Below are 9,924 nucleotides of genomic sequence, written 5' to 3' on the forward strand. Positions count from 1 at the left end.
CCACGCCCCCTCCGCCGCGGGAGGGAGGGAGGGAGGGGCGGGAAGGAGGAGGGAGGACGTCACACCGCCCCGCCACCCCCCTCCCCGGGTCGCCTTAAGGGGGCGATGGCGAAGGGGAGAGGAGAAGGGTGGGGACCGCAAGGAGGGGGGGCACCTAAAGAGGGGGTATGGGGGGACGCGGAGTGGGGTGAAGGGGTGTAGATTGGGGAGGAGGGTACCCTGGGGAAGGGGGTGGGGGTTAGGGGGCACTAGGACCTGAGGGGCGAGGGAGGGGGGTGCTGAACACTACGGGGGACACTAGGACCTTGGGGGGGGAATAGGATCTGGGGGGAAGACGACAGTAGGACCTGGGGAGCAGTAGGACCTGGGGGGGACGACACACTTGGAGGACTTGGAGGGGGTATTAGAACCTTGGAGGGGACACTAAGACCTGGGGAAGGGGGGGCACTAGGAACTGGGGAGGGGTATTAGAACCTAGAGGGCGCACTAGACTCTGGGGTGAGGGCACTAGGACCTGGGGGGGGCAGCGGAGCTGGTGCGCGCCCGACCCTGGCGCGGACCCTTTAACTCGGCCGGAACTTCATTACCCATCACGCCCCGCCTCTCAGTTGACAGACAGGCCGCGCGACCAACCGGCGCGCGGCGCGGCGCAGCACGACGGCCAATGGGAGAGCAAGGCGGGGCGGGGCGGGGCGCGGGCGGCGGAGGGAAGATGGCGGCGGCGGGCCGGTGGCGGGCTGGGTTGGCGTTGCTGGCGGTGGCGCTGGGGTTAGGCGGGTCGTGGGCCGAGCAGACGGAGGAGCACCTCAAGCGGGAGCACTCGCTCTCCAAGCCGTACCAGGGTGAGTGGGGCAGGGGGACGGCGGAGGAGGAGGGGGGGACGATGCGATACCCGGTACCGGTTGCCGGTACCGACGGTGCGTGTGGGCCGCAGGTGTGGGCTCGGCCAGCTCGGGGCTGTGGGACCTGCTGGGCAACGCCATGGTCATGACCCAATATATCCGCCTCACCCCCGACGTGCAGAGCAAGCAGGGAGCCGTCTGGAACCGGGTGGTGAGTCCCGGGGCGGGGGGGGGGGACGAGACTGGGGTGGGAGAGGGGCCTAGACCGGAGAGCGGTGGGGGCATCGGGGTGGCTTGGGGCTGAGGGACCGGGGGGTGCCCCCCGTGACGGTGGGAGATAGTGGGGAGGGGAGGAGCGGGTTTAAATGAGGTTGGGGGGGGAGTGGGTTTTGGGGTGAATATGGGGGAACTGGGGACCAGGGGAGGGGTTTGGGGGGGGCTGGAGGCTGAGCAGGGGGTGGGTGAGGGGTCCTGAGTTGGGGTGATGGTGTGTGTGGGTATGGGAAGAGCTGGGGGGGGTGGGGTGGGGTGTGGGGGTATGGGAAGAGCTGGGGGGGTGGGGAAGGGGGTTTGAGCTGGGGGGGAATCTTGGCCGGTGGTTGGAATTTTGGCTGGGGGGACCGGGTAGGTCTGGATCAAATCGGGGGGGTGGGAGGGGTCCAGGCCATCAGGTATGAGGGGTTTGTTGGGGGGGGGGGGTTGAGGCTACAGGGGGTGTTTGGGCTGGAGAGGTTTGAGGGTCTGGGCCAGGGTGGTGGTGGTGGGGAGTCGGGGTGGGTTATGGGGGCTATAGGGTGGGGCGAAGCTGGTTGGGGGTGTTGTATAGGGCTGGGGAGGGCCACAGGGGTTGGAGCTGGGGGGTTTTGGGTGGGGGGGTACCAGCAGCACTTCAGCTTCCAGGCTTTGGTGTGCCGATTCCTGCAAGGGCTGAGTCCCCTCTATGTGAATTTGGGGTGTCTGTGCTGACCAGCTTGGGGTCTCTCTTGGGACCACTGTGGCCGGAGCATGCCTACTGCCCCCTTTGCTGTGCCCACGTCTCGGAGAGGGGCTGGTAAAGTGACAGCTGGATGTGGTGTGCAAGCGCTGCGCTCTGTTAAGGTGTTTCACTGCTCCTCACAAGCCTTTTGCTCGGCAGACAGCAAAACTCCTTTTAATACTTTCATAATTCCTGTTTAATTTCAGTTTGGGGTTGAAATTTTTTGTGCCCCAGGGTCCAGCCCCCTCCACAGTGGTTTGGACAATGCCCTACGAGACCAGAAGCCATCTGTCACCCTTTTATTATTATAAAATATTGAGGGAGGTTTGGATTTTTTGCTTGGGTTTACGGCTCTCACGAAATGTTGTGGCTCCCGAGCGAAGCCACCGGCCGGCTTCACAGTATCGCCTGAGCAAATCTGTTGCAAGCTCGTCGTGTTGTGTGCCCGTTAGGGCAGGGAATTTCTTGCTAGCTCAAGAAATAAATTGGCTTATCAACAATTAAGAAGATGGAGCTGCTCCTCAGGCTCTTTCTGCTCTCTTTTTCCTGGGTGTGAGTTATTGATTTTGCTGGAGTTGCTGTTGCCTCAGAATAGCGTGAGATCAGAATTGGTTCTTTGGCTTTTTATAGCTCTGGGTAACGACCAATTCCCTCGGCTTAATGAGATCCCTTGGGATTAATTATTCTTGCTCGCATCCAAAATATAGGACAGCGTGGTCTGGTGGCAAGGGAAATGGCGGTGTGCTCTCTGGTTTGGTGGCGCGTGTAGCCGCTGGCTGTTGCGATGGGCAGGGAATGGCACAGCCGGCTGCAGTGGTCCCGCACCCTTGCGGGCAGGGAAGAGGCAGGTGGTGGCGTGAGGGACACCCTAATTTCACCTCCTCGCTCCTTCTCTTGCAGCCGTGTTACCTCCGAGACTGGGAGATGCAGGTGCATTTCAAAATCCACGGGCAAGGCAAGAAAAACCTGAACGGAGATGGCTTTGCCATCTGGTACACCAAAGATCGCATGCAGCCAGGTAAAGCGCCTGCGGTAGCTGCCGGGGTGGAGGTCGTGCCTCGAGGGGAAGGTGTCGGGTGGCACGTGCCATCTTCTCCGAGGACACCTTCTCCCTGGTGTGTAGGCTCACTGGGGGAAATCTCAGTGCGGAATCGCAGTGTTTTGGGGCCTTAGGGGTGTTTTAATTCTGCTCTGGCAACCAAAGAGCACGTGTGAGGCTGCCTCTGAGCCTCGGCACTCTGGGCTGGGGGTTCACGGGGGCCCTGGGAGGCTGGAGTCAGCTCAGGGGTAGGTGGATTTGGGATTGTTTTGGCCTGATCTTGAGATGGGCGGTGTAACAGGACATGTGAGGCGTCCCACGCTGAGAGTCAGCTTCTTAAAAAAACAGACTGTGGAGGAAGCTTGATCTTCAACCAACAAGAGGTGGGGGATTTAATTTGAATTCCCTTTCTGGAGGGTCTGTGTACACGATTAACTGCTCAAGGCTGCCTCGTTACTCGATACAGAGAACAACATGAAGGGGTGGGTAACAAACCCTTTGCAGTGCCTGCCTGTCCTTGCCACCCTTATTCGTAGCTTCTCCTTCCTCCTAGGACCTGTCTTTGGAAGCAAGGATAACTTTCTGGGCTTGGGAGTGTTTGTGGACACCTACCCGAATGAGGAGAAGCAGCAGGAGGTGAGCTAGAGCGGATTAACGGGACCGTGCTGCTTGCCAGATGCCTGCCGAGCATGGCATGGGCAGCGCCGAATTTACAGCTCGTGTCGCTGCAAACACAGCTCTACGTCGGTGCGATGCGATCTTCTTTGAGCTCTTAAATCAGAGACCAGATATTACCCTGCTTCCTCTCCGCTGCCGTTCCCCACCGTGCTCTGCGTAGTTGGTTTTTCCTCCTAGGGAGGCAATAACTCCTCGGAGACGTGAAAAGCTGCGGGGTGGTTGTGTGGTCAGCTTTACCCAGAGAAAAGGCTTTTGGGGCAGGAGAAAACCAGCTGGTGACACCACCTCTGCATTGGGAGCTCCTGTGCTTTCTCGAGGCTGCCGGCATGTAGCGCTTGAGGTGAAGCCGTACCAAGAACGTGGTCTTTGTGAACCTCGAGTAGAGCGGTACCTGAGCTGCCAGCCCAGGCCGGCCTGCGTGATGGGGCTGTTTTTATGGCAGGAGGCTTTCCCTGCTTTCGGGGACGCAGCGTGACTGCGCATTGCCTCTTTGAAAGATGCCCGTCTAAAGACCTTTGTGTTCCTGATGCGTCTGTTGTTTGTTTGGGGTTTATTGGCGTCCGTTCCTGTGGAGACGGGAGTGCAGAGGCAGTTAAAACCAGGCCCTTCCCACCCTGATGCTGGAATCGGTTTCATCACTCCGAAAACAAAGCTGACCCTTTCTTATTCGAACTTCCCCCCCTTCCCCCAAAAAGGCACCGTTTTACCCCAAGACCTTGGAGTTAACGCCACCACCCTGCAGGACCCCCTTTATCCCAAGAAAAGAGACAAAAGGGCGCAGTTGGGATGCGCTCTGACCTTGGAGCTGCCGAGCAAACGTTGAGTAACTACCAGCTTTTATTCAAACATCCAAAGCAGCCGGTTCTGGCGCAGGGGTGGACTTTGTGCTCGTAAAAGCTTTTATGAGCTGCCTGGCGCCGCGTTACTGGTAGCGCTTGGGGATTTAGGGTGGTGTTGGATGGATCCTGTTGATTTGCAGGGTGGCAGCTCCGCTTTTGTGGGGTAAAGGGATGCACAACAGGTTTTATTTAAAAGAAATCATCAGTGGAATGTGGCTGTCCAGGTTCCCAACTCAGTCTGCAACCGGAGAGGGCTGCCCTTCTCCGGTCAAGCACCGAGGAAGGGAGGAGATGGAGAAATGCTCACCGGCCAGTTGCTATAATGGTGTGTGGGCTCACGGTTGTTTTCTTTCACCTTTAAAAGGACAAAAAGAAGCGTCTTATTCTGGAGGGAAGAGGGACAGGTTAGTTGCGGGTCCCTGGGGAGCAGTTGTGGCCGATGTCCCCCCTTTTTGGGGCGCTGGCTTTTGTGCGAATGAGCTGCTGCGCGGCGAGGAGGAGGAATGCCGTACGTGGCAACATTTGATGTGGCTTTCATCCACTGGCGCCGTTTCCGAGCCATGTGTCCCGGGATCCGGCACCTAACACCTAAACCACTCTTTGCTTTAGTCTCTGCTAAGCCGATAACGCGCTGAGCTCTCCAGGGAGGAAGTTTCCAGGTTGCAGGTTAATACTAACTCTGGTCTGTGACTGTCTTGCTTCTGTGCTCTCTCTTGCTTTGCGATAACCCCGGACTGGCAGGCTCAGAAGAGGAGGTACAGCCCGGGAAATCAGGTACTTGCTCTCGCTGACCTACCCGTTCCCAAGCTGTCGGGTTTCACCTTGGCTCACGGTTGAGGAATTCCCTCCTCTGAGCTCCAAAAAATCCCTGTGTGAGCCCAGAAATCCCCGTGTGAGCCGAGAGACTGCATGGAAACCGGTTGTCCTCCGTCTCGGGTGTGTGGGAGCTGAGGCTGAGCCCGAGGAAGGCTGGGGGATGAAGTGGGATCATGCCGTTATCTTGCTGAGACGGATTCTTGGAGAGTGAAGGAGTGTGGGGTTCGTAGGGCTGTCGCTGCTCTTGACCCCGGAGATGTGCCGGGATGTGTGGGCAGCTGGTAGAGCCGAGCCGTGGTCGGCGGGCCGAGAGCAGAAACTCACCCCCGACCTTGTCCCCCTCTCGTAGCGCGTCTTCCCCTACATCTCGGCCATGGTGAACAACGGCTCTCTCACCTACGACCACGACCGGGACGGGAGACCGACGGAGCTTGGGGGCTGCACGGCCATGGTGCGCAACCTCAACCACGACACCTTCTTGGTGATCCGCTATGTGAAGAGGAGACTGACGGTGAGTGCTGCCTGCCCGGGCAGAGCGGGCAGCGGAGCCACGGCGATGCTAAGGGACCTTCTTCTTCCTCAGGTGTTGATCGATATTGATGGTAAGCACGAGTGGAGAGACTGCATCGACGTGCCGGGCGTGCGCTTACCCCGCGGGTACTACTTTGGGACCTCTTCTGTCACCGGAGACCTGTCAGGTACTGCCCCGGGGTCCCCAGCCTTGGTTCCCAAGCAGCTCTGGCAGCTTCTGCGCCGCTTTGGGTGTCTGGAGGTGCAGCTCAGTACCTGGTGGGGCTTACAGAAGCACGTGAGGACCTTTCCATGCTTTAAGCACCATGGAGCTGTGAGTGGGAGCTTTGTTTTTGATCTTGCAGCGACTCCTGAGGAGCCCAAAGCCTGGTCTGGGCGCGTTGCTCCCCCGAGAGCTTTGTCTAGGCAGCGCTTCCCACTTCTCTTGAGCTCCCAGCGGGGCTGCAGCCCCAATCTCAGCCAACCTCTCTTAACGACATGGCGGTGAAGTGGCTGTACCGGCTCAGCCGGACGGCCTGTATCCAAAACACGTGCCTTGGGAGGAGGAAAAACAGGACGAACACTGAAACAAAAAATAAATCTTCTCCTGTACTCTCCTGCTGTAACACGTGGTGCCTGGGTTAGCCCCGAGGGTGGTGCTGGAAAGAGCTGCCCCGGGCGTTACAGCCAAGCCGCCACGCTCACTCCTTGATCTCTGACATCTCTGGGGCACACCTGGGTGTATTTCCCTTGGGATTTCGTAGCCTGACAGCTATCGCCCGCCCGTTATTGCGGGAGGGACCAGCCAGGCGCGCTTGGAAACGCTGGCGCAACGTGGGCCGCTGCACATCGGGTTTTGCCGAGAGCTAAAGCTAAAACCCTCCTCCTTCCTTCAGGGTAATACTTCTCTCCTGGCACCGCTCGAGGGGCTGTGAGGCCTGCCATTCCCCCGCCGTGCCTCTTTTTGGCAGGTTTTAAGCCTGATTTGAGTTACGCCTCCACAAAAGCTCATTGATGGCCAGTGTCTGGGCCCATTGTTGGTTTCCAACAAAAGTTCCTTTTCTCTCTCAGATCTCTGCCCAGCGCCGGGGGAGCTGGCAGGCTGGCGTGGAGCGCTCGCCTTGTCCCACTAATAACTCCGCCATCACGAGCAAAAGGAAGTAGGGCCACGTGAGGCCGATGCTAACGCGTTCCCTCTGGGTGGCCGAGTGGTTTCGAGTCAGATGATCTCCTGGTCTGGGCAGTTGTTTTTCAATTTAAGTAGCTTAAAAGGTTCCTGTTGGCAGAGGGCCCTGCGCTGGGGCGCAGCTCTCAGCCCAGTAGAGGTGAGTTTTTCCCCCTTGGGAAGGGAGAGCCAACGCTTTTACCCCAAGTGATAACACCCCGCGGTGCTGTACTGTGGCACTCAAATTCCTTGGCCAGAGCCATATTTATCGGTGATGTCTCAGGACATGTTTCTGCTCTGCTTCCAGACAACCACGACATCATTTCGCTGAAGCTTTACCAGCTGACGGTGGAGCGGACGCCGGAGGAGGAGAAGCGGGACAAAGAGGTTTACTTACCAGTCGTGGACAACCTGAAGCTGCCGGGAAGTGAGTAGGAGCCACTGGCCTTGTGCCAAGGGAAGGTGGGACCGGCAGGAATTTGGGGGGAGCTGCAGGGTGATGGAGCTGTGGTGCTTGTGGAGCAGAAATGACGTCACCTCGCCAGCAAATTAGCTGAGTTCCAACTGGAATTGGGAGGTCTGTGCCCCGTTCTTCCCTCCGATGGTTGTTTGCACCCACTGTGTGGCACAACCGGTGTCACAGCCCGTCTCAGTTTGGCGTAGGCATAGCAGGCAGCAGTGCTCACCCTCGGAGAAGTGCTGTGGTCCTGGAGGACACGGGCTAAGCATGTCTGCTCCACTTTGGTCATGCCATGACCAAAACGGGGTGTGCTGGTCAACTGGAAGCTCATGGAGGTTTAAACCTCAATGATGTCAACTGTCCTCCAGAAATACCACCGCAGATGTGTCCGCGAGCCCCTTGTGTGTCCTGAGGTCTCATGGCTCTAGCGTTTATGATGACCTGAGCCCAAAAGCTTTGGGAAGCCAAACCCTGGGGTGGTGTGAGCCTGGCAGGGTGTGGAAGGAGTTAAACCCCTCCTGTGCAGGCAAATCTCAGCTGGGTTTTGGGGCGTTGGGCTCTCCACAGGCTCACAGGCTGTTTTTCTTCCTCTTCTCATGCAGTGGAAGCACCGCTGGAGCCCATGAGTGGCCTGGCTCTCTTCTTAATCGTCTTCTTCTCCCTTGTTGCCATTGTTTTCGCCATCGTCATTGGAGTCATCATCTACAACAAGTGGCAGGAGCAGAGCCGGAAACACTTCTATTGACTTGGGAACTCCCCCCGGGATGGCCCGTTGCTAGTCCTTGCTAGCCACGTCCCGACTCCCACCCATCCTAGACTGGCCAGAGCGTGATGGACCCACCCTCACGGCAGGGACCCTCGTGTCCCCCCAAAAACCCTAGCGGGGACGGCCACAGCTTCTTATCGGGCTCCAGAACTCCCATGCTGCTGCCGGTGGGAGCGAGGGGATCCCCGGAATGGTGTGCGATGGACTGGGAGCCGAGCGCCACGGGGAGGGACCAGCCGGTCCTGCAGGAGCTTCGCTTTGTGAGTTATTTAGGAGGACAGGCTGTGCCGTGGGGCGCCGGCGGCACTGAGCCGTCTCTCTGCCGTACGAGGAGCCCGAACGCGGGCAGAAGTTACCACCTCGGCTGTGAAATCCTGGCTGAGAGCGATGCTAGTGAGCGCCTGCTTTCTTCACCGGACTCCGATAACCCATATCAGCGTTACCGTAACCCTCTCAACCCCTTGTCTCAAGCGGTTTCATTTCCAGGAGGGATTTTCTAAGCTGTTCATCCCGCTCCGGCCGCTTTCCATCGCCTGTCTTAGATTGTCTTTGAAGACTGGACTGCTTTTCTTTGTACTTTGAATTCTCCTGCCGCCGTGCAACTCCTCAAGATCTTGTCCAGCTAGTCGCCGGGGTTTGGTGTTTTGGGGAAGGGGACGCTCATGGTTTTCCCCGGCAATGAGGCAGGTCGAGCCGGGAACCTGCTTGGTTGCCAGGCTCACCCTTCGGGGAGCAGCCACTCCCTCCTCGATTTGGAGTGTGGCGCCAGATTCCTGATTTTTAGTAACCATTTGCTGCTGCATTTCGGGGCTTGGCCCCTCTCCGCGCTCCGTAGGGCCACCGCTGAGCATGCCGTCGCCTCCGCACGCCTCCCGTCCCACCGCGGCCTCCTGCACCGGTGCTGTTCTGCATGTCGTGTTGTGGCTTCTGGCAGGTTCTTGGTTTTTTGTTTGTTTTTTTTAATCTCCCCTTGGTGCTCGTTGCATCCCCCCGGGGCCCCTCCGAGGTGGAGCTGAGCCTCGTGGGGCAATTCGGCTGTCTCTCGGAGCCGGAGCTCTCGCTGCCTTTCAGGGAGTCGGAGTTTATTCCTACCTCAGTGACTGCTTTTTGGTCGATGATTTCTCTGCGGTTTCTCTTGCCCGTCGTCAAGGCTGCCTTTGCCCCTGGGGACCCCGGGGATCGCTCGCGAGGTGATGGCATGGAGGGCGCGGGGGTCCCCGGAGGGACCCAGGAGAGGGAGATATTAGGTCAGTTTGTCCCAGCGGGGTCGCAGTGGCTCTGGGGAACGTCAAGATGGGAAGTTGGCCACCACGCCAGCCCCATCGTTGGCAGCGCCCTCCTTGCCGGTGTCCTGGGGACCTGTGTCCTTGTCCCACTGCTTTCCAGGACACTCGCACCCCGGGATGGATCCCCACAGGGGTCCCAGCAGTCCCCAGAGAAGAGGGGACATGCGTGGCTGGTGGTTTTTCGGTGGGATGCTGTCACCGGGGTAGGTGGGAGCTTTCCTCAAAGTGCCCGATGGTGGTTGTGGTGTGAAAGGAGAAGGTTTTTTTTTTCTGGTGTTTTGCCTCTTTGCCTGATAACCAGGCGCGAAACGTGCGCGCCTCTCCCTGGAGCCGTAACTGGTGTCTCGGAATAAACATCAGTGTGTGTGTGTGTGACATGGCTGTGCTTTTTTTGTCACCACCGAGTCCCCTGGATGCAGCATTTCCTCCCCAAACCGATGCCGTAGCGAGTTGGGGGGTGCGTTCTGGTGCCGTGGGGCTCCCCAAAACAGAGTAGCTCCTTTGTCAGTCCCTGTTCCCACCAGCCCACGGAGTTGGGGATGATGCT

General features: G+C 58.5%; 1 protein-coding gene across 2 annotated transcripts; it reads left to right on the plus strand.

Moving 5' to 3' along the window:
* The first annotated feature begins 703 nt into the window (after positions 1–703).
* On the plus strand, positions 704–9,752 carry LMAN2L (lectin, mannose binding 2 like). 2 transcript variants are annotated; one of them, XM_082495800.1, is made up of 8 exons: positions 704–842; positions 935–1,053; positions 2,719–2,836; positions 3,411–3,493; positions 5,540–5,701; positions 5,774–5,888; positions 7,173–7,292; positions 7,928–9,752. In XM_082495800.1, exons 1-8 carry the CDS (start codon positions 713–715, stop codon positions 8,068–8,070), a joined length of 990 nt encoding a protein of 329 aa, XP_082351926.1. In that variant the 5' UTR covers positions 704–712; the 3' UTR covers positions 8,071–9,752. The 2 variants fall into 2 exon arrangements, with proteins under 2 accessions (XP_082351926.1, XP_082351927.1); XM_082495801.1 differs by having other exon boundaries at positions 766–842; positions 1,024–1,053.
* The last annotated feature ends 172 nt before the right edge of the window (positions 9,753–9,924 follow it).

The sequence above is a fragment of the Vanellus vanellus genome, assembly GCF_965231255.1.
Source record: "Vanellus vanellus genome assembly, chromosome: 26".
NCBI lineage: Eukaryota > Metazoa > Chordata > Aves > Charadriiformes > Charadriidae > Vanellus > Vanellus vanellus.